Source organism: Brassica rapa, chromosome A05 (genome assembly GCF_000309985.2).
Source record: "Brassica rapa cultivar Chiifu-401-42 chromosome A05, CAAS_Brap_v3.01, whole genome shotgun sequence".
Classification (NCBI taxonomy): Eukaryota; Viridiplantae; Streptophyta; class Magnoliopsida; order Brassicales; family Brassicaceae; genus Brassica; species Brassica rapa.
The window spans coordinates 24,333,376-24,356,053 of record NC_024799.2 but is presented as its reverse complement, the minus strand read 5'-3'; the positions used below and the strand labels follow the sequence as shown (position 1 = coordinate 24,356,053).

The 22,678-nt window shown below is 35.6% G+C and overlaps 7 protein-coding genes, 1 long non-coding RNA gene and 1 other non-coding gene across 12 annotated transcripts; 5 read left to right on the top strand and 4 right to left on the bottom strand.

Annotated features, from left to right (window-relative positions):
• Positions 1 to 10: 10 nt before the first annotated feature.
• On the bottom strand, positions 11 to 1,525 carry LOC103870196 (serine acetyltransferase 3, mitochondrial). The gene has a single exon (XM_009148303.3). It carries the CDS (start codon positions 1,384 to 1,386, stop codon positions 205 to 207), a length of 1,182 nt encoding a protein of 393 aa, XP_009146551.1. The 5' UTR covers positions 1,387 to 1,525; the 3' UTR covers positions 11 to 204.
• Positions 1,526 to 4,193: 2,668 nt separating this feature from the next.
• Positions 4,194 to 5,664, bottom strand: LOC103870194 (30S ribosomal protein S10, chloroplastic). 2 transcript variants are annotated; one of them, XM_009148301.3, is made up of 4 exons: positions 5,316 to 5,662; positions 5,094 to 5,132; positions 4,525 to 4,857; positions 4,194 to 4,405 (listed from the first exon to the last, which is right to left on the bottom strand). In XM_009148301.3, exons 1-3 carry the CDS (start codon positions 5,541 to 5,543, stop codon positions 4,546 to 4,548), a joined length of 579 nt encoding a protein of 192 aa, XP_009146549.1. In that variant the 5' UTR covers positions 5,544 to 5,662; the 3' UTR covers positions 4,194 to 4,405; positions 4,525 to 4,545. The 2 variants fall into 2 exon arrangements, with proteins under 2 accessions (XP_009146549.1, XP_033146787.1); XM_033290896.1 differs by lacking the exon at positions 5,094 to 5,132 and having other exon boundaries at positions 5,316 to 5,664.
• Positions 5,665 to 6,976: 1,312 nt separating this feature from the next.
• Positions 6,977 to 7,794, top strand: LOC103870193. Its single transcript, XM_009148300.2, has one exon. The coding sequence runs from the start codon at positions 7,059 to 7,061 to the stop codon at positions 7,650 to 7,652; it is 594 nt and encodes a 197-aa protein (XP_009146548.1). The 5' UTR covers positions 6,977 to 7,058; the 3' UTR covers positions 7,653 to 7,794.
• Positions 7,795 to 11,058: 3,264 nt separating this feature from the next.
• On the bottom strand, positions 11,059 to 12,434 carry LOC103870382 (formin-like protein 20). 2 transcript variants are annotated; one of them, XM_018658948.2, is made up of 3 exons: positions 12,005 to 12,434; positions 11,831 to 11,906; positions 11,059 to 11,752 (listed from the first exon to the last, which is right to left on the bottom strand). In XM_018658948.2, the coding sequence occupies exons 1-3, from the start codon at positions 12,098 to 12,100 to the stop codon at positions 11,328 to 11,330; spliced, it is 597 nt and encodes a 198-aa protein (XP_018514464.2). In that variant the 5' UTR covers positions 12,101 to 12,434; the 3' UTR covers positions 11,059 to 11,327. The 2 variants fall into 2 exon arrangements, with proteins under 2 accessions (XP_018514464.2, XP_033146786.1); XM_033290895.1 differs by having other exon boundaries at positions 11,059 to 11,906.
• A 47-nt stretch (positions 12,435 to 12,481) lies between these two features.
• Positions 12,482 to 15,404, top strand: LOC117133876. Its single transcript, XR_004457918.1, has 3 exons — positions 12,482 to 14,280; positions 14,540 to 14,715; positions 15,064 to 15,404. It is a non-coding gene; the product is annotated as an uncharacterized LOC117133876 (long non-coding RNA).
• Positions 15,405 to 15,723: 319 nt separating this feature from the next.
• LOC103870191 lies at positions 15,724 to 16,403 on the bottom strand. Its single transcript, XM_009148299.3, has one exon. The coding sequence runs from the start codon at positions 16,166 to 16,168 to the stop codon at positions 15,851 to 15,853; it is 318 nt and encodes a 105-aa protein (XP_009146547.1). The 5' UTR covers positions 16,169 to 16,403; the 3' UTR covers positions 15,724 to 15,850.
• A 233-nt stretch (positions 16,404 to 16,636) lies between these two features.
• LOC103870190 (WEB family protein At3g13190) lies at positions 16,637 to 19,146 on the top strand. Of its 2 annotated transcripts, XM_009148297.3 has the most exons (3): positions 16,637 to 17,745; positions 17,834 to 17,966; positions 18,060 to 19,146. In XM_009148297.3, exons 2-3 carry the CDS (start codon positions 17,877 to 17,879, stop codon positions 18,939 to 18,941), a joined length of 972 nt encoding a protein of 323 aa, XP_009146545.1. In that variant the 5' UTR covers positions 16,637 to 17,745; positions 17,834 to 17,876; the 3' UTR covers positions 18,942 to 19,146. The 2 variants fall into 2 exon arrangements, with proteins under 2 accessions (XP_009146545.1, XP_009146546.1); XM_009148298.3 differs by lacking the exon at positions 16,637 to 17,745 and having other exon boundaries at positions 17,752 to 17,966; positions 18,048 to 19,146.
• A 173-nt stretch (positions 19,147 to 19,319) lies between these two features.
• Positions 19,320 to 21,157, top strand: LOC103870189 (protein CWC15 homolog). Its single transcript, XM_009148295.3, has 7 exons — positions 19,320 to 19,569; positions 19,760 to 19,866; positions 19,970 to 20,011; positions 20,131 to 20,218; positions 20,413 to 20,512; positions 20,677 to 20,780; positions 20,875 to 21,157. Exons 1-7 carry the CDS (start codon positions 19,439 to 19,441, stop codon positions 20,996 to 20,998), a joined length of 696 nt encoding a protein of 231 aa, XP_009146543.1. The 5' UTR covers positions 19,320 to 19,438; the 3' UTR covers positions 20,999 to 21,157.
• Positions 21,158 to 22,411: 1,254 nt separating this feature from the next.
• On the top strand, positions 22,412 to 22,482 carry TRNAG-CCC. Its single transcript has one exon. It is a non-coding gene; the product is annotated as a tRNA-Gly (tRNA).
• The last annotated feature ends 196 nt before the right edge of the window (positions 22,483 to 22,678 follow it).

Sequence of the window (22,678 nt, the reverse complement as noted above, 5' to 3'; positions counted from 1 at the left end):
AAGAGGCTGATAATTAAATGATAAACTTTCAGTTTATTCCCAACAAACATACATACTAAACATAGTCTCTGCTAATCAGAAACGAACCACATGAAACTCAAACTACACATCGTTTTAGAGTTTCCGAGTTTAAACTTAATCAGACAAATATCTTACAAAGACAAATCATCTGATTATGGAATAAACAACAAAATACAAAACACTTTAAATAACATAATCCGACCACTCGGATATATGCGAGGTTTGGTCCATAGTCAGACCAGGATCCTTATCATGCTTCTTCGGATTATCTTTCCCACCAAGCAACCTCGCCGGATTCCCCACAGCCGTCGTCCTCGGCGGCACATCCTTCAACACCACCGACCCAGCCCCAATCTTCGCCCCTTCACCAATCGTGATGTTCCCCAAGATACACGTCCCAGCTCCAATCAACACCCCGTCGCCGATCTTCGGGTGCCTATCCCCACACTGCTTCCCCGTGCCTCCAAGCGTCACGTTATGAAGAATCGAAACATTATCCCCCACCACCGCCGTCTCCCCGATCACAATCGCCGTCGCGTGATCCAGCAAAATCCCCGTCCCGATCTTGGCCCCGGGGTGGAAATCAACCGCGAAGGCTTCGGAGACTCTGTTCTGGATCAGCAGAGCAAGAACCTTTCGGTTTTGGGCCCAAAGCTCGTGGGCTATTCGATGGGCCTGGCAGGCTAAAAAGCCTTTGAAGTGGAGGAAGCAGTGGACGTAGCTGATGCAGGCCGGGTCACGTTCCTTGACGGCTAAGAGGTCTTGCTTAACGGACTCGACGATCTTAGGGTTCTGTTCGAGGACGCCGTTGAAGAGATCGAAGAGCGTGTTGCTCGGGAGGTTTAGGTTGCTGAGCTTGACGGAGAGCGTGTTGGCTAAGGCGGCTTCGAGAGAGCGTTGGGAGACGATCGAGGCGTGGTAGTAGCCGGAGACGATTGGCTCTCTCTCGATGTCGGATTTGGCTTCTTGTCGGATCTTGGCCCATACGTCGTCGTTTGGGAGGTCTTCGATGAGAGGACGGGTGTGTATGGTTTTGGTCTGGGTAGCAGTAGCGTTGATGGATTGATGATAACCGGATCGGTAGTAATTGGAGTAACGGAAACCGGATTCGTCGTCGTGGGACCGGTTTGAGTCACGTGAGATCTGTGGTTTACCGGTTCGGCACGTGTCGATGCACGCGGCCATTGGAGGAGGAGGTTGTTGGTTGTGTTTGTTGGTTGAAGAGGAGGATTTGGATTTGGAGGAGATGAAGGAAGGGAGGAAAGATGAGGAGGAGGAAGAGTAGAGGAGATGGTTGTGTGGAGAAGATGAACGGAGCATATATAGGGAGGATGTGAAGTGGCGGCGACTTGTGACCGGGAACATTGGAAATTTTCTCGGCCAACAAAAAGAAATGAGTTTTTTTTTTTTTTGTTTAATATCTAAACACGAAAACGGGAGGATGTCAGCAATTTATATTTTTGGAGTTTCTCTCTATCTCTCCTCTCCACTACAAAAGGAAAGTTAAACCAGTGGTAATTAAGCTATTTTTACTGATCACTGGGACTGGGTGGCATTCTTATTACTTTTCTTGTTCCAAATTTCAAGTGGTAACAGGATGTTAAAAAAAAATTGAGCAAAACAGGATGCAGATTTGGTAATAAGTTATTTCTACAGAGCTATATATCACCTCAAAGTAATGATAATCTTTTTTTATTAAAAAACACTAGATTTTTGTAAATAAAGACAACTGCAAGTGATAAATGTTTTTCCTTCCAGATGATAATTAGGTTTTTATTTCAAAATACATTTGTAGTCTATATCCAATTCCAGTTACTGCTTTTGTGTGTTTGTGTGGTTATTATTCGAAAGGTAAAATATTATTTTAATTCTGAAAGTTTGTGTGATTTTTTTCGTTTTTTCTTGTGCAATTCAAAATTCAAGAACTATGTCGACGGTTAAACTAGCAACGTTATTACATACCACATGTTTTTCATCGGTTTTGTGGCCAAGATTTTTTGTGCGTAATATGTATTTAATCACATGCTCTTTTCTGTGACACCTACTTCTGTTTATCATCAACCTCTTTTGTTTTTATCTTATTTTATTATAATTTATATAGCAACTTCAAAAATATAATATTTCAATGAAAAAATCTTTGTTTATTTGACTATAATCCGTAAACGTGAATGAATACTACATCCAATTACACTGATCTGGTGCAATTTGTCCTAATAGTCAATTTAATTTTTTTTTAAAGAAAAACTCAAAATAAATTACATATATTTGATAGAAGTAAATCTAAACTTGTTAAAGAAAAAAATCTAAACATGTATTTCGACAAAAAGAAATATTTACAGAAATCCCTATGTTTCAGACGTGTGTATAAATAAAAGATGAAAGATGGAGAAGGAGAGTGACGTATGCAGTGACAAATGACATCGTTTGTCCATATATCCGTGAAGCCATCGTTCCCTTGAAGGCTACCATTTTCAGGTCACTGTCAGATGAACCATACTCTCATTCATTTCTCTCTCTAATCAAATGAGATTATTATATTATGAGCAAATTTACTTAATATTATCCTGCTTGACTTCAAAATGACATGCAGCTTATATGTTATTTTGGCAACTTTATATGATTAACAATAAGCTACTACCTAAATTTTATCCAAGTGATAGGATGTGAAAATACAGATTCTTCTTAGTTTAGTAATTGCAATCGCAAACAACAAATTTTTTTTAAGTAAAGCTATTAAAGGGCACATCACTGAGGACCCCTCCAATAGATGTGTGACAATTATGAGTCTCAGAATACTTTGCAAAAACCAAAAGAAAAAATATGAAACTTATGTGTTTTCTTTGTATTGGGAGTATATGTTGTTTCCTTTCAATTTCAGCCATTGAAAAGATTGTCTCTTCGAGTTTTGAAAACACGCAACCCTGTTTTGTTTGATGCTTCTAACATAGCCGTTGGTTTTCGACTGGGATTGGTTCTTCTCGGACGATAAAGACTTTTAACAGAACCAAACCAACTATAAGTGGAGGGATCGATACTAACTCGTATAACTTACTACTAGATCGAAATGTAATTCTTTGGCATGTATCTAGCAAAATATAAAATTATTGAAACAGGTATTGTGTATGAATTCAAAAGTAACAATATTCAAATTTTTCGAAATTTTTTATAACAAACAAATACGATCTTGTGTACTGCAGTTTAGTCTCTAGGAGTTTGATAACTCGCTAGATTTGGTTGTGTATCATGTGTAAGTCATGGATTTTCATCAATGGAATGGAATGTTTCAGAGGAAAAAGAAAAAAAATAGTTCATATTAGTGTAATCATCACTTAATTACATGTATTCAATTCCATTTGAGCATATTGATATACTAGCGAATAGAAAAAAAAAACAAAACAAAACAATGGAGATATCAAATAAAGCGTGGTCAAAATAAACCAAACTATACCATATTTTTGATGCAAATATGATTTGACTAGTTAGCAAATATCATTAACAAACCCAAAATAGCACCACTCTGGAGTAATATTATTAGCATGTATCTAGCAAAATATAAAATTATTGAAGCAGGTATTGTGTATGAATTCAAAAGTAACAATATTCTTTTATTCGAATATTTTTAAAACAAAAAGAATTATAAAATATCAAGTAAAATAAAATAAAATGGACGGTCCATGTTGGTATATCGTGGGAATATGCCTTGGCGACTATTATAAAAACATGCCCATCATTGTCATCTCCTCCACTTAGATTAATTTTCAATTTTGTCGACCATTCTTTTTCTTTTGGTCAAGAGATGATCCTACAATGAAGTAATACTCCCCCTAATTTTGTGATTAAAATATTAATCATAAAGCTGTACATATGATATTTTGCAATAATCTCCAAGTTAAATATACTGGTTAGTTGAATATCTATGCATAATGCCAATTTAGCAAGTCATTGTAAACTCCATTAAGTTTGTGGATAAACTTTCAGATTAAGTATAACAACGAAGTTGCTTTCAAGATTCCAACTTCCTTATTTTTTCTAAAAACTCAACTTGTATACTTTTCCTCATTTATATTTCATGTAAAGATTCCACTTAAATACAAGAGGAAATGTATTGTGCTTTCTTTTTGGATCAAGGAAACGTATTGTACTAATTATAGCAGTGGCGGCAAAACAATTAGTAGACACACACACACAAAAGATTTCTATGAGCTTGCTTAATTGCGGATTTGTTCATCAACTAATAACAAGGAAGATTAAAAGATTCCAACTTTTCTAGGACCAAAGAATATTCATTACAGAAGCTCTCAAAAGATAATACATGGTTTACCAATTCTAAGCAGTGTTGTTGATATGAAACAGCCTGTTCTTGCAATGTAAATGCACATGGTACCTGAGGAAGAAAACTTTGGTTAGGAACAAGTTAAATTCTAATCTGATGAAGATTTTGTACTCAGTTCACTAACTAGTCAGCTGTATTGCGAACAAGGAGGACAGAGTCATTTTTGTTACCATTGTAGTTACGGTTGATCTTCAGAGCTTCACTTCCACATCAACACCAGCAGGAAGATCCAGCTGCATCAAGGAGTCGATGGTTTGAGCAGTAGGGTAGAGAATATCAATCATCCGCTGGTGAGTCCGGATCTCAAAGTGAAACCTTGCATCCTTGTGAACGTGGGGAGACTTTAGAACACAGTAGATACGCTTCTTGGTAGGCAATGGAACAGGACCCATCGTCTTGGCATTGGTGTTCCTCGCAGCGTCGAGTATCTGCTTGCATGAGTCCTCAATAAGAGGCACCCAGTATGATCTAAGCTTGATCCTAATCTTTTGCTTTGGCGCCATCTGCGTAAAATAAAAAAACAAATCAACTTAACCAAATAAAAACCATGAATCTCCACAAAACCTCCAAACAAAACATAACTCTAAACATGATAGTGGTCTGAAAATCATCTACTTAATGTCATTTTCTTAATACACAGAAGACAGCACCGAGTAATGTAAGAACCTCGTAAACCAAAAAAGACAACAACTTTGACAAATATGCATATCCAACATTATAGTAGTGAGCTGGAATATACCTTATCCGCGTCTACGCTTATGGAGGAAGAGCTCGGAGCCTGAATGTCACACAGATACAAAAAGGAGTAAACTTTACCAGAACAAACACTAACACACATAAAGGAAGCAGCTTTATCTAGCAGACACATTAGAAAACAGATATATGATACACTAATGATACTACAAAACATGTGTTTCCGCATTGTCTTTGCAAACGAATCGAATAAAGGAACAGAGTGTACCTCGGAGAATTCCTCAGAGGTGGGTTCATCGAGAGTTTCTGGAGTAAGGGTTTCGGGAGCTGCGAAGACCTTCTTCGTAAACGAGACGGAAGGTTTGTTAAGGACGCAAGAGCCAATGACGCCATGAGTAGAAGATGGAAGCAGAGAGACTTTCTGTCTGGTAGAAGACGAAGAGGTGGGATTGGCGAAAGAGGGTAGTATGAACGAAGTTACAGAAGAAACCGCCATTGAATTTTCCGGACCAAGAATCGATTTATCTTCTTTTTCTTCTTCCTCCTCTTAACGCTGCAAGGATGTGGTTTTCCTCTTCTCAGCTTCGTTTCGAGGGTTATCCAATTATCCAAAACCTTTTTCTGTCTTTTTTTAATTGATGAGATGAATACTTGTCGGAAGCCCACTTAGTAAAACAAAAAGGCCCAGTTTTATAAATACCCGTTTGGCCCAGTATTATATTCCGAGGGTATCCTAGTTTTCATTTATTCTTTTTGGTTTATGTCGTTGTCTTTAAATTGCACTGTGAGTCTGTGACAGCATAATTGCTACAAAGATTCATTTTCAACAAAATGACAATGTCTTAAACATCATTTTCGTTTAAAGATTCAGTTAAGGTTGATCATTCAGAAAAAATGACATTTATATTAAAATATTTCATCAAAGTATTAACCATTTATAATGTAATATAGTAGTTTCAAAAAAGATTGGAGCCTTTCGTATGAGAAATTATTCTTAATTTATCTTTTCTTTTTCTTATTATGTCAGTTTTTATTCTTGAAATATTATATGAAAATACTCAATATTAATGGATTTATACTTCAGATGTCAAATTATGGATCAAACATATTTAAAGGCCAAAACGCTGTAGCTAGGTTAATGAAATCTAGGTAAATCTAGGTCATGATTGGATAGATAAGTATAATCATAACTTTCAAGACAAAATAATTAAGAAGTATCATCATACACCACCGGAAATCCATGTCCATAGAAGAATAAAGATCATAAATAAAAATAAGAATATCTGTATAATTTTCCCTAATTGCCTTTTGTATTTATAGTGATGAGTGTTTTTGGTTGTATATATAGACATATAGTTTTATCGACGTTACCGTCACGTTTGGGCATATAATGTATGTGTGCATTTTTCCACATTCATTGCGTATCACACGGTTTGTTTTGGTTTGTCAAGTAGTGTTTACTAAAAGACAATGAAATATTCTGAATAGTTATTGTCCACACGCCCCTCACTACAGAAACTTGACTCAATCATCCATGAACTTACTTCTAGACTATTCTGTTTAAAATTTGTATTAAACATGACCATATCTATAAATAACACACGACGACATAATCATTGTTCTATTAGCACAACTTATAAAAATCATACAATATGCTAAAAGCTTTGGAACATTCATAAGAAAGTCCACAAAATCAAACTAATAATATGCCAAAAGGAAACAAAGATTAGTTGACAAAGAAGGGAGAGTAGATTAAATTTGATCCACATAATTGAGAAATCTCTCTCAAGTCTTAACACGTGGTATGAAACATCAGAACAAAGGGGCAGTTTGGTAAAATCATTTCAAGGTTTCCTTTGGCAAAAAATCTCATACTGTAACTTCTATAAATACCAAAGCCGTTGAGTGTAAACCTTTGCACAATCAGTCTCTAAAGTCCTAAAGCTGAGCATTCTTTTTCTTATTTCTTTATCATTCACTTATAAAAGTCAGAGAGAAAAAGACCAGAGAGATGGATCGAATAAAACCTGAGTTAATGAAGAAACTGACGAAGTTTATAGTAATTTCGATATGGGTTTCATCTCTTTTAATCACTCACAATTTCTATTTATGTAAACTCACTATTCAACTCGTAACACACGCGGTAGATAAGATGTACATGTTTCTCGTCTGCAATGGTCTCTTAGTGTTTGTCGCTAAGTACTCTGGTTTAATATCTTCATCAAAACCTGTAGAGGAAAGCTGGAGCAGCACCGATCAAACCTTTGATCACAGAGACTTTGATAGTTACGATGCGACGTTGGAGCTAGAGTACTACTCTGATGATCATGATAGAGAAACAAAGACTTTTCTTGCAGAGGAAGTTAGTACACAAGACCAAGAAACCGAAGAAGAGAAAGAAGATGAAGATGAAGAATCTGATGAGCCATTACCGAATAATGGTGATCTAGAGGAGGAGTGTGATATTCGTGCCGAATCTAGAGAAGAGGAAGATAATGTGGGGATGGTGACGGAGGAAGATATTAACAAGAAGTTTGATGAGTTCATTAGAAAGATGAAGGAAGAGCTTAGACTCGAAGCTAAACAGCATCTAATCCTTGTTTGATTTCTTATTAATTAGCTATATATGTTTAAGCTTAATTAAACATGCGCAATAAGTTCTTAGAGAGCGAAGTTTTTTCTAGCCTCTTCTTCACGTCACTTGTACTTTTTAGCATCTATTTTAATGGAATCTTGTTTTATATACATCTCTCGCGTTACATTATTTATTAAAACATTGTTCCCCTGTAGTTTATATTTGGATGACTTTATAACTTACGTATCCAAAATAGTTACCGCTCGTTTTAGTAAACAAAAAAACACACATAAAATCTATTTTATTTGAGAAACTCATAGACGATCAGTTAATCATAAGATTTGTGAATCATCAGCTGATTTTGAAAATAAACGATGGTTATTTAGTCGTATTATCTTTTTATTATGCAAAAATGAAGCTCACTAAAGAAATGCATGCAACAACGAGAACAATTTAGTAAAGATTCATGATTAACGTATGACTATATATATGCACACATAAATAGTATATACACATGATCATATCGATCTCTATTCTCTATTATTGTTCCTAGATCCTAGACTGATGTAGAATCTATACTTTTAGCTATGTGTTGTCTGCACCCCGATGGTATCGGGAATAATGGTGCTACGCACACGTGTACCTATGCATATAACTAATGAATTCTCATTTTAAAAAGATATGATATTACTTAATTCATTTCTGATTTCTCTAGCTGAGAACTTTGGATCAATCGACAAGAAACATATATGATAAGAAAATTAAAATATAGTATTCCCAAGCTTGAACCCTGTGATCATCTATAAACTATGGGAGCACCTAACGATTATATGTTATCATGGAATTTAAATGTATCACTCCTACATTTTTTCCATGTAATCCCATGATCCATCTATCTAACCATATGAACAGTTATCAACGAATAATCGAAACAATGTTATAAAAGCAAATATGATTGTGCTTTTAAGATCAATAGATTCTATTCTCTTCGCTTTTAGTTCCAGACCTCCATGCTTTACTTCTCTTTTCTTTTTCCTGTTTCCCACTATTTTACCTATCCATCACCAGTCTCAGAATAAATTATTAATTTGGATATTTCAGAATGGAGTTGCATTGAATCTTTGTTTAGAATCTTCTAGTCTGTTTTTTTCACAAAACGCTTTAGCTATATTAGCAACACGTTCTATGTTATCACAACATTAAAGTTATAAAGATTTTTTTTTTCTAGTCTTCTCGAGAGGTTAGTATTTAAAAGGAAAATATGTGATTTGAAATCTCATTTTCTCAAAAACCCATTAACCAAGAAAAATAACGAGCGGACCAGAAAGAATGGCCTAGTAACGTTACATGTATCAAACAAGCAACGATGAGATAGTTAAACTGTATGGATGATGAAGATTAGGTATTCGATCCATATTATATTTGATAACACCTACATATACTTATTATTTTGGTAATATTAAGTTATTAACTAAGCTTTCGGAAATGGCCGCGTGCGGAAAACTATCGAATATAATAATAGATGACTACGATTTTGACACTACACAACATATCCACTCAACGTACGAGAAAGAAAATTAGATGATTTAACGGGTCAGTTGAACTCAATTAAGTTTTTATATTGATGTATTAGGCTTTGATTGCAACATGTTTATGCAAGTATTCTAGATTAACGACTTTATGCACCTTTGTCTGTGTCACTCCTCAGTCGGTGTTCATTATGGATCAATAGTTTTCAATTGGAATGGTTATAGACCCGGTGGGACATTTGCAATAGTAAAATTAGCCGCCCAAATCTTCACAGTTTCAGATATTAGTTTAAGCGATCGGTCAGGAATCTTCTAGTTATATAAATATAATATTAATATGGTGATCATCAGGTGCAACAGTTCGAACGGGATCAGATAGATAAATAAAAGCCACAAATGTACTAGACATGAAATGAATGAGAGTGTATACATCAATCATGGAGCTCTTTACGCATATTAAAATCCAAAATTTTAAAATAAAACTAAACCAAAAGACATGGAGAAAGAACAGTATACATAGAAACGAAACAGAAAGAATCAAATTATAATAATATAAACAATCAGGCTTTCTTAGAATTAAGTGGGTCCAAAACTTAATTATTGAGAGATAAACTGATCAAATTAAACACATACATGTTTAACAATCATATGCTCAATAATATCTAAAGCTAATTAAAGCCAAAAACCCTTAGCAATATTCGTGAGATGAATAGAAGAAAAAATCAAGATTCGTAAAGATGTCACAAGACTCGTAAAAGTCTAAAAACGAATCAGTATATTCAGGGAAGATAATGCATTCAGATGCTATTGTTTGAGTTTATATGGAACGATGGAGGAAAAAAAAACAAATAGATGCAATTGTATTCAAGTACGTAAAAGGCAGCTATGATGCATAGATCATTTCTTTTTTAAAAAATGTTCTCTATTCAACTGAAATTTTTTGAAATAAAAGTTTTAGTGGAAGGGTGTAAGGGCGGTGAAGTTGGACAACCACAAATTGAAAATGATGAGAGAACGAGGGGCCATGCTTGAAGTGAGAAGTAATAACCAGTACTAGTTTGTTCCTTGGGCCATGCGGATGTTGTGTACGGGAAGGATGATGGACCCAACATTCATCATGGCCATCACTAGTCTTGGGATTGATCAAGTAGTTCCAAGAGTTAGAGAATTATGTCATATACAATCTGATACCAAAAGAATCGGCTAGGCCTAATCACGGGTTTCAAATTTTCAAGACTAAGCCATACCGAGATTTGGATCAAGGGGGTATTTTTGTCGTTTGATTTAATCTTTTCATGATATTTATATTCGAGGTAGATGTTCTCAGATTACATATGGGGTGAATCCCAAATTCTTATAACTAGTTGTACTTTATGTTGAAATGAATACAATTGAATTAGTCTTGGATCGATAATTTTTCATAGTTTCATGGTATTAAAGCTCGAAAATGTATAAGAGCATGATTATTGGGAGGTTCTTAGGATAAGGTTCTTATCGGAGTATAATAACCCCACCCTAAGAACCCACCAATAATCATGCTCTAAGACTCTTTTGGATCACTCATAAATTAGTCATATTTGTGGCACGACTCTATAAAAAAATGGCTATTCTATGGTGTAAGGTAATGAAGTGCTCCTAGGAGACTAGAAGTTAAACCAATAGTGCAACTTGTTCAAAGGGTTTATCATGACACATTCCAATTTCAAGGAGTTGATGAGTATGCCATGATAAATATGCCACCTCCATGGTTTCTATTCTCTTATAACAAACAAACAGACTAGTCAGAAAAGAAAACAATGAAGCAGCAACATTTCTATGAACACATACTTAGTGTTATCACTCGCCAATCTTGCTTGCCTACTTGCAAATAATAATACAGTTAACTTGATAAGCTAAGCCATTACAAATCAAATCAAATCATAAACTTTATTCTTAGTTCTCTAAAGGTGTTGAGACCACAATCTAAAAAACTTTATTCTGCTTCAAACCGAGTGCCCCATCAAATAATCAACAATTAATTTGTTTTTGTAACTGTTGGTCAAACAAAATCAGAATTCGTGTCTACAACGCAATCGCATTATTAAAAAAACAGCGATCACAGCCATAAACCAAAACGCAGCGTTTGAGACAAAAGAAGAAGCTTCCTTCTTCGCCACGCTATCACACAATCGCTCACTTACCTCCCACTCATCGGCCAATACGGAGGTTCAATGTAAGAGTAACTAGACAACGGCATTGGCGGTGGTGGCTGCATAACATAAGACGGCGGCGCCGTATGCTGCTTATATATCCCCTGTGGAGTACTCTCCTTCTGCGGTGGCGGTGGATTAGGCATAGGGTAGCCATAGTTCCCGGCTAGAAACTGCGGCGGAGGAGGGTATGGATAATAACCGGAGGTGTTGGAAGGAAGGTTATAGCCTGAAGGACCGTAATAACCGCCGCCGCCAGGTTGAGGGGTGACAGGTTGGCCGTTCATATGGAAGTTGGAGATCTTGCCGTGATCGCCGTACTTGTGACTGATCCACATAATCACATTAGGGTTAGCTCTCGCCTTGAGCTTAATTGTGTTGTTTTCTCCAAGATAAGTCACAGAGTAAAATGCTGCAGTAATTATAAATATTAAAAAGATGAATCTATCATCAACAACCAAACCAAAATAAAAGGAGAGGAAGAGGGTACCGGTGAGAGACTGCATAACTTCATCCACTTTTCGATGGCAAAGCTCGCAGCTATTATTCACTTTTATATCACAGCTCTGCAAAAAAAAAAAAAGAGTAATCAAAGTAAAAAAGAGGATACAATAATAGTTAAATCGATTAAATCTAAGAATATTCTGTATTCATTTTAGCTAACCATGTCGACAGAGAAATCCATTGGAGGAGGAGCTGCTAGCATTTTTTTCCTCCTTTTTGCTTGATTGCTTGTGTAAAAACCAGACCAAATCAACATGTTTTTTATATACACTTTGTTCTTGTTTAACTAAGGAAAGTGTAACTAAGGTAATAGTTTTTAATTATATCTAGTCTTGCCTGAAAATGCGTGTGTATGATATTTAGTATTCCGAAATTGTTTATTCTACGGGGCACAAGGAAGGAAACATAGGGTCAACTGATATCTTACATTAATTACATAAAGATAAAATCAAAGTTGAGCGAAGGCCAATCACCAAGACAGAATATATTCTTGTGTATAAAATCTTTGTATATTCTACTTTAGTTCTCTCATTTATAAAAAAAAATCCAAATCCCTCTCGGTATGAATGACCAAACCTAGGACACTCGTGCGGTTGAAGTCGACAATAACATGAACTGTATCAATCAGCATTCCTCTAAATCTGAACATCAGTGACACAAACACGATACTTAAGATAGTTTGGTTATTCGATTTAATTACTGCTCTCGCAGTGTTGTGCACCAACATGACACATTGACACGTGAGAGGGGGAAACATAGACTACATATAAACTTGTTAATAAGCTTCCAAATAAACTACTCTTTGGAAGAGAGACATAGATTGAACCGGAAATTTCATCCTTGTTCGCGAGCTCAACAATCTCCTCAGCTTCTTCTTGCTTTGATCCTTTCACCAACGCATAAACCACCTCTGGAAGTGGAACGATGGGCTCACTCGACACGCATACGCTTCGTGAATATGTCCTTGCAAAGCTCAAAAGCGAATTTTAAATTGCCCTTAACTCTTCTCCCACATCAAAGTGCCCTTTTGTAGACTCATGTAACATCGTGTTGAAGGTGAAAACATCAGGCTTCAGAGACCCTTGTTCACAATCTCATCAAGCAACGCAACAGCTTCGGGTAAAGAACCCTTTCTACACAATCCTTTGACCAAAGCATTGTAAGATCTGATATCTGGTTTTGATCGAGAGTTTACTTGGCACCTCCTTGAACACGCCTTCAACCTACTTGTGCAGATACATACGTATAGATTTATTAGTCAAAGAATTTAGAATTAGATTCGTTATATTTTCTTATGTAAATCAGACATGGACGGACTAAGGTGTTTTCATAATAACTTCTTTAGTACCGATCAAAACTTTATTTGAATATAGCCAGTTGGCAAAAAAAAAGATAACCGTTCACCTGTTTTCTTTTCAACCACCAGCGTGCAGTGTATAGTGTATACACTTGCCTTCTAAGGACAATATCAACAAGCAATAAAACAGAAAAGAAAACATTATACTCATATTAATTTTCAAAAAAAAAAAAAAAAAAACATTATACTCATATTTGATACCTTGGACTTCCTCTACAACTACATGAACAGAAATGGTGTACAAAAGTGAAGCTTATGTTTCAAACCAACATTATTCAGCTGCTTTAAACAATCAAAACATCCTTTCAGCTTATAAGCAGGACATGCATGCCGTTTAGTTCCCTACTCTCTAAATGAAGAATTATCTGACTATTCTCAATCTATGACCGACGTCCGTGTCACTTTTGAAACGAATAGGCGAACTACGCAACGTTTTTAAGCTGAGCTGACGTCATCATTAGCAAACCGTTGATGCACTTATTCAATTCATAATTTAAGATTTAGATACAGTGATCGAGATGCTCATGCACGTGAGGAGCGTGCCAAAAAGTACGAATCTATGTTATACAATTATTTGATCTCATCTCTCTGATAAATCACCCAATTTTATTTTTTATAGAATCTTAGACCATCTTTATCCCAGGTTTCTAACTGGGTTTTTAACAAAAATAGATGATTTAAATAAATCAAAAATAATTATAAAGTTCATTACCGATCCTTAAGTAAGGATTCTGGAAACCGATTTTAATGGGGGTTTTACAACCACGTGTCAGCAAAGTAAAGGCACCAGATTTTTTTTTCTATTTTCTTTTCTCTTTTTTTTTTCTGTTTTCTCATCTTCTGACGAAATCCACCACCTCTCCTCTCGGCTTCTCCGTCAGAAACGATCGACGACTCTGTCGGTCATCACGGCGTGTCCTCCGTGTTCTCCATCAGACGAGCACTCGAAACCCACCGAGATGACAGCATGATTTGGAAGCTGATTACCGCCAGAAGAGGACAGCATGATTTGGACGCTGATTACCGTCATAAGAGGACAGCTCTCCCACCAAACTCTCTCTTCAATTCTTCTATTTTAGGTTCTCTTCTTCCTCTACCTCTGGTTCCTTATCAACATCTATTTGTATCATCTTGGGAGTGTTATTCTCTGGTGAATGAATTTTTGAAGCTTAATTAGCGAACTGAATCAAATATTCCTATGCTAACAAAAAAAAATCCGAAATAGAGGTTCTTGTTGATGTTTATAAAGTTTACAAAGTTTGTATAATATGCTTCTCGGTTTTGTATTGTGTTTTGGGTTAGATAACTTCAGTCCACGACTTGAATTACTTGTCTCAGATGCTGTGAAGAGGCAGATGACTAAGGACGATGAAAAGCATCAAAAGGTACAAACTTTTTTAAAACCCAACAAGATTTGATTCTTTACTCTTTATTATCATAGATGATGACATGGTATTGGTCGGTAAGATTTCAACCTGACGTTACCATATCATGGAGAGACTATTTCATTAGAGGTAAACTAACTTAAACTATGTCCTGCACTTCCTTTGGCCATTACTTCCTGTGTGATTCAATATATATGGTAGTGAGAACTTTCTCCAACTTTTACAATGCAAGGTATCAAATGTGATGACATTTTTTGCTCACTCTTGATTTAACTTTAGAAATACAGAGTTTGACCTGTTTGAATATGAGTCAGGTTCGAGTTTTTTATTTAAGTTTGAAGGTTCGTAATCTTCGTTTTTGTAGATTTTAGTGATATGGGTCTATTATCAGTCTCATGTGGGTTATTTGCTTTTGAATATAAACCATTTTGCATCAGTTACTTACGGATGTTGGTTCTGCTCTTTATGGTAATACAGGAAGGGGAGCTACTTGTGCTGCTTACAGATGGTAGAAAGCTAATGGGAACACTCTGTTCTTTTTGATCAATTGAGAAGAAGAGGAAGCCCGTCTCTAAGGCAATCTCAACACACTCCATTCTCTTTATCTTTATGATGCATTGTATTCAAATTCCAAGTCTTGTGATGTGGGTTGGAGTTAAAGCGGGTTTAGGAATTTTCAGCCATTTCTGATATAGATTATTTCATTTTTGGATGATGCATTGTATTTCATTTGCATTGTATTAATAATTTTTTTTTCTAAGAATCCTTAATTAAGAAACTTCCATTGGACCACTCAAAATGGGAGTTTCTTAACTAAAGTTTTTAGGTTACTTTTATTAATTAAAAAGTCATTAAGAAACCCATTAGGGGTGATAGGGATAATCATGCTCTTAGCTAGAGGAATACTACTATCTTTAACCTACGATAACATCTTAATGTTTTTCGTACGTTAAATTAGTAAACAAATGAAAATCCTTTCGCGTCGGTGGATTGGTTTTATAAGTTAAATAAAGGCACCGAGTTTAAGGTCATTCACCATTTAAAATATAAGATACAACTGATCGATTTTGAAAGTAAATCATATCAATGTAGTGTAACGTATAAAATAAGTGATATAACCTAAAGGAATCATAAAAATTCATAAAGCAAGATTGACTCTTATTCCAGGTTAACTCTGTTACATTTTTAAATATCCTCTATTATTAAAAAGAAACTAACGAAAATACTTGAGGAATGAAAACACATAGACATCTCATAGTACTAGCTAGTCGAGTTTAGTGAAGCTATCAAAGAGAGTTTCTTCGTGTTGTCCTCCGACGACATAGTCTAGGATCCCCTCTGCCGCCACTATTAGGCCGGAGCCATCGCCGGAGAGGGTAGATGACGTCGGAAGGTCGGAGGTCCTTGCGAAGAAGAAAACGGCAGCGAGAAAGAGGGCGGTGGAGAGAACTAGAGGCCAGAAGTAAGATACAACGGTGAGAAAACCGGGAGAATAAGTGACGAGGGCGACGGTGACGAAGGAGAAAACGAAGGTGAAGACGATTTGTAGCTTGAACTTTAAGAGCTTCTCCCGGAACTCCATTTCTCCGATCACCGCTCAAGATCCGTGACCTTTGTTGGATAAGACGAGAGAGATAGAGAGCAAGAGATAGATATGTAAGGGAAGGAGAGAGAGGTAAGCTATATTCATGTGATACTTCTCTCTTTATTATTAGTGGATGTTTAAAGAAATATGAAAGATTCCCCTGCTGACAAGAAAAAAACGTCAAAATCAGAAGTTAATCTTTCAAAAAGATTATATTTAAATATTAGTGATTTTTTTTTTGTAACAATACTTATACTAACTTAGACTAATTACTGATTCATGCATGTAGCTAACCGGTAATACAAAATCGATATAAAAATAGTAAAAAGAAATCAACATTTTACATAAGTTTGTCTACCATTGTATTTTTTACTTTGGAAATATATTAGATTATAAAGTTTAAGAAATAATTACATCGGTCAGTTTTATCTAAATAAAAAGTCAAAATCAACAATTCTGTTAGTTAGACACAATTTTTACTAATTGAAAATATTTTGTTGCAAACATCATCTTTCAAAACTGTTAGATTTTCATACATTATAGGTCAAATTAAAACTTTATATTTTGCACATAAAATGATAAACTTTGACAGATATTCATGTAATTTTGTTTTAATTTTGATAATTTTTGCATAAATTTACTTATTTATTATACTCACTACTCAGTCTATAAACTTGGTTTAGTGATTTCTGTATTCGACTTTTTCTTTTTAAAAAGCTATCTGGATAGAGTATTGCTTTTATTTTCCTTTATTAACAGCTTATATAAAAATGTGGTAAAAAGAACAGCTTGTATTAAAAGGTGAAATTGTTATAAAAGTCAAAGAATGTAACATTTTCTGACATAAATAGTAAATCGTACAAGATAATATAATGAATGATATTCCATTTCAAAATAATTTTGTCCGGTTTGTATGATTGATATATCGACTTTATTTCAACCGACAAGTATGATATGGGCTTCCTCGGAGCCCATAAATAATACCTTCTGACAACTGCAATACACGCCGTCTGTAGATCGGTTAAACGGCAAAGCATTTTCTTCGTATTGTTCGTAACAGCGCGATATTAAACACACTAACAAACAATTCACTGGACGATCCGACAGCAATTATTAAGATTTAAGAGGCCTATGCCCCCCGCCCCAGTATCAAGGCCCGGGTCCTGTGTTGGGTTTGAAATTTAATATTTCCACTTAACTCGAGGCTAAAACCGTCATTACGACAACAGTGTTCTTCCCAACCCTAGTTGTAGACGGTGGCTGCTTCACTCATGTTGCCGATTAGTTACCGTGTAATGCTAACTATTTTGAAAAAGTTAAACCGTAAAGTTTATTAAAACTTTATAAAAATCTACATCTCTTTCTGTTTATGTTCTGTAGGAACTAAACTAGAAAGATTATGTGGTTAAAAACAAGCAGCATCACGTGCAGCGCAGAGATAACTTATAAAAAAAAATGAAGGTTAAGTTGACCCGTGAGCTCTCTTTTTACAAAATCTCTGCACGGACGTGACACGTGAGCATGACAAAGCTGCCATCTTTCCTCCTTCCATTATTGAGTTACATTGTCTCAAGGTACAAAACAGCTCCCATATGCAATGTTTAAGTTTATTTTATCGTTTTGATCTACTTAAAAAACAAAGAGAGTGTATTTTCTATTCAGGGCGTTGCTAAACTTGTGGGATCAGTGTTTTGATTGGGAGTAAATGGCTACTTTTCATTCTGTTCAACATGCAGTGAAGCTCTTCAACGCTGGTTTATCTGGTGGAGAACATCTCAACCAGAGGCAAGAACAGGTTATTATTTATTGTTCAGTTCTTTCTTTATGTTTGGTTTTATTTAGTCGGTATTTATTGTTCGGTTCTTTATAATTTTAGTTGTGGTTGTAGGAAGTGTTGGTGGAAGAGACAGATGTTAACAAGTTGAAGGAGAAAATAAAGAATGCAGAGATGGCGAAGATTGAGGCTTTGTTAGAGCTTGATGAAGCTAAGAAAACGGTTGAGCATCTCAATCACAAGTTGAGAAATGATGAGAAAGGTTTAGCTTTGAGTAGTATTAGTAGTAATGTGAGAGATGTGAGTTCAGAGATAGGCATTGCTAAGGAACTGCTTCAAAGAGTAGTAGCTGAAGAGGAGAGTCGTCAGGACTTAGATGTGAGTAGTAGTAATAATGTGATAGTTGTGACTTCAGAGCTAGGCTTTGCCAAGGAATCACTTCACAGAGCAGCTGAAGAGGAGAGTGAACTGTGTTTGTTAATGGAGTCTCTCAAGCTCGAGCTTGAAAACGTTAAGAAAGAGCATTCAGAGCTTAAGGAGAAAGAGCAAAGAGAAACAGAACAAGCCGTTGAGGAGCTGAAGAAGGAAGCTGAAGAAGCAAAGAGGGAGCTTTTGCAGTTAGAGGAAGAGCTAAAGATCGCTCTTAAAGAGGCTAAAGAAGCAAAAGCAAAACCTGCAGAGGAATGTCTAAACGTTCAAGAAAGTTGTGGTGGTGGTGGTGGTGGATTAACTGAGACGGAAGCATTGAGAGCATGCAGAGATGAAACGCTGAAGAAACTGGAGATGAGCGAGAAGGAGATTGAAGATATCAAAGCAGCAACACAAGAGGCGTTGAAGAATGCAGAGATGGCTGAGGAAGCTACAATTGTGATGGATGCAGAGCTTAAAAGACGGCGTAAGGCAGCTAGTAGGATGTGGGCTAAGTCGTTTCCCTCTGCAAAGGAAGTGGACAAGTCAAAATCAAGATCCAAAGAGACTTGCTTAGTCAAGTGTTAGAGAAAGAACCTGCTGGTCTCTTTTGAAATTGTGACAATCTGTATAAACTAAACTCATAATTAAAAGAAATAAGTGTGTCAGTTTGTTTAAACTTGAAGCTTTTAATAATGTGTGTTGTAATATGTAAACAATTCAGTATCATCATCTTATAAACTAACCATATGTAATTCTTCTAATGAGTTCAATAAACCTATAGATCATGTAATCTCCTGACTTAAAAGGGACTTCTTTTGAGAAAACACTCTCCATGATTATCCTTTTCAACAAGAATTAGCATTTACTTAAGGCCATTATCAGTGAATTTTGTTCTTCAATGGGTGGTTAAGCAAAAGGAAAAAGTTTAGGTACTAAAAAAGGAAAAAGGAGAATATCAGGGGTATATAAAGAAATAAATTAGACTTCTTTCTCTCTACTTCTCTCTCGTCCGACGCAATCCTCTCTCGCCTTAATCTCGATTTGTGGTTAATTTGGGAATTTAGGGTTTTTTTTTCTTGAAGATGACGACTGCAGCTAGACCAACGTGGGCTCCGGCGAAGGGAGGTAACGAGCAGGGCGGTGCCCGGATCTTCGGCGCTTCTCAGAAGTATTCGTCTCGCGATGTCGCCGCTCACACGACTCTAAAGCCAAGGTTTTTTTTTCTTTCTTCTTTTGAATCGACACAGATCCGTGAATTCTATCGGAATTAATCTTTGATTGATGAGATTCTTTAGGAATCTAGGGTTGATTGACATTAGAAAGATTTCGAATTGTATTTAAATCGATAGCTTATTGCATCTGTGGAAGAGATCTGATCTTGTAGGGTATATTGTTTTTGGCAGGAGAGAAGGGCAACACACGCAAGAGGAAGTGGAGAAGAAGAATCTTCGTGATGAGCTTGAAGAGCGTGAGAGGAGGCACTTCTCTTCCAAAGACAAATCCTACAGTGGTATGTCAGAGTCATGACCATTAAATTTCAAACCTTTTTCACTTGAGATTCTTGCTTTGTTTTAACTGCATCTGGACTAACGAGGTATTGTTTTTATCGTTAGATGATAGAGACCGCAGGAGAGGGAATCAGCTGTTACTCGAAGGTGAGATAGAGTTATTGTATTTTTCAATTTGATTATCTGTCATGCTTGTTGTCTATTGTCACATAATACCACATATAGTTTGATCATATGTCTTCTAACGTGGATTGTCCTGCTATTAGGCTCGAAGAGGGACCCTGAAGATCGGATTGTTCCTCGCAGTGTCGATGCTGATGATTCTGATGTTGATCTCAAAAGTGATGATGATAGGTAACTACTCTTCTTCTTCTCTTCAGTTCTTGTCTCCCTCTGCACTTCTTTATTTCTGGTGCTTTGGATAAGAATCAAGGGAAAATGCTATTTAATTATGTGGTGAAATTTTTTTTTTTTTTTTTTGGGGGGGGGATGTGATTGTCCACTCGAGTTCCATGAAAGTTATCTAACGTTTTGTTTTTCTTTGTTAGTGATGACGAAAGTGACGATGATGACGAAGACGACACTGAAGCTCTCATGGCTGAACTCGACCAGATTAAGAAGGAAAGAGTGGAGGAGAGGCTTAGGAAGGTAAACTTACTCTTGTCTGTTTTATGATTCTGCTCAGCATGATTACTACTTAAAATATGATAAACACGTTTTCCTTAAACACGTTTATATGCAAGGAAGAATTGTCTTGTCAGAGTTACTGTGCTTCTTTGGTAGTAATATATGTATCATTCACGTTTTTTCAGGAAAAGCAGCAGCAGATGGAGGAGCTAAACGCCAAAGAAGAAGAACTTCTCAAAGGAAACCCACTGCTTAACAACGCTCCAACCTCGTTTAGCGTCAAAAGGAGGTTAGGATTTTGTTGATATCCTGTTTCTTCATGAATCTTGAGATTATTTTAATTGTTGGAGGCAAGTACTAAGAATTGTTTTTCGTCTTTTCAGGTGGGATGACGATGTGGTGTTCAAGAATCAGGCTCGTGGTGAAATGAAAGCACCTAAGCGCTTCATCAATGATACAATAAGGAATGACTTCCACAGAAAATTCCTGCACAGATACATGAAGTGATTGAACAAGAGTGTTACTTGTTGCTACTTGTCTGTATGATGAATGATCTAAGGCTTTTATTCTGTGTGGGATTTTATAATCTCTCTTGTACTAATACATAAGCCAAACAACGCATGTTTTATGCTTTATATCAAAAGCTTATGCACTTGACTTCAATGCTATTTCTCAAATTCCTATTAAGCTCTCTTTACTCATCAGTCATCACTGACACCATGAACATTAAGAGGGCTAAGTAGATAGAATTTCGATACAGCATTTAGTTATGGTTCAAACAAAGAGTAATCCATCCAAGTTAGGAGTTTCACCTGAACACAATAACCTCCTGTTAGAAGAAAGAGCATTAGTACCAAAGAGGCGATCTCCTTACATTCATTCTACCACATCTTCAAACTGCAGATCAAGACCAATGAGTATGTCTCGTATTTGTGTTACAAAAAAAAAAGAGTATGTCTCGTATATGCGTTTTTACGCGTATATTTACCTCAGAACTACGTAAACTAGTACGGCTGTACGTAACTGTAAGCGATGTAGTTGCATGAAAGAAAAAGTTAGAAAGAGCACTTCTATAGTACTTGTGGGGTTTACTTAGTATCGGATTAAAAATCAGTCAGTGAAAGCCCAGTTATTAACTTTTGTTCGAAAGGCTGATTAGCTTAAATTAGTCAGTGAAAGATCAGTTTTCTCAGTTTTGCCTTGGTATTTAACTATTACTAGATTTTGACCCGCGCTTTCAAAGCGCGGGTTTATTTTTGTTTTTTTTTCAATTGACAAATATTTAGTAAATGTCACATTTTCATATATTTGTGTTTTATTTTATAAAAGACCTAAAAATTTTATTTTTATTTATCGTATTTCATTTTAAATGACTATTTATGTTAAAAAAATTAAACTTTATTTTTTTAATGAATTAAGTTGGTATAACTCTGATAAATTAATTTTATTATGGGGTTAATATTTTAATTAAAAAATTATATAATTTTAATAAAGATTTATACTTTTCAATAAAAAAATTCAATTATTTTTATGAATGCTTAAATTATATTAAGAAAAGAAAAACATAATAATTAAGAATAGTTGAAAAAAAATTATTTGAACTTGGACTCAATGACCCAAAGGAAAAAAAAAAGTGAGAATTGAATCTGATTTTTTAATAGGCCCAAATGACCCAAGAGAGATTTGATTTGAGCTGGATCCAAAAATAATGACCCAATATAGATTTGTTATTAATATTACTTAATTGCCCTTAATGAAACATGCAATGTTAGTGAAGGAAACATACCCCTAAGGTAATTATGACAATATGATCCTGCTTTAATAGTATAGATTTAGTTCATGTGAACACTACTTTTATAGGAGTATTAGTGTATTATGAACATAAAAAGAACAAAATGTTTAAGAATCTTGTATCCAAAAGCGCATCTGGTGTAGTGGTATCATAGTACCCTCCCACGGTACTGACCAGGGTTCGATTCCCTGGATGCGCATTTTTTTGCTTGTATAGTCTTTTCACATAAATAAAATTATAACTATCGGTTTACAGCAGAGAGAAATAAAATCTTGAATATGCACTTGTTGGACACTTTTATTGGTATAGAAGGAGGAGGAATAGAATTTGATGTTTTGTTGAAAAATTGTAACCATGTGTAGTCTTTGTTTGGGAAAGCAAGTGTAGCTAACTTT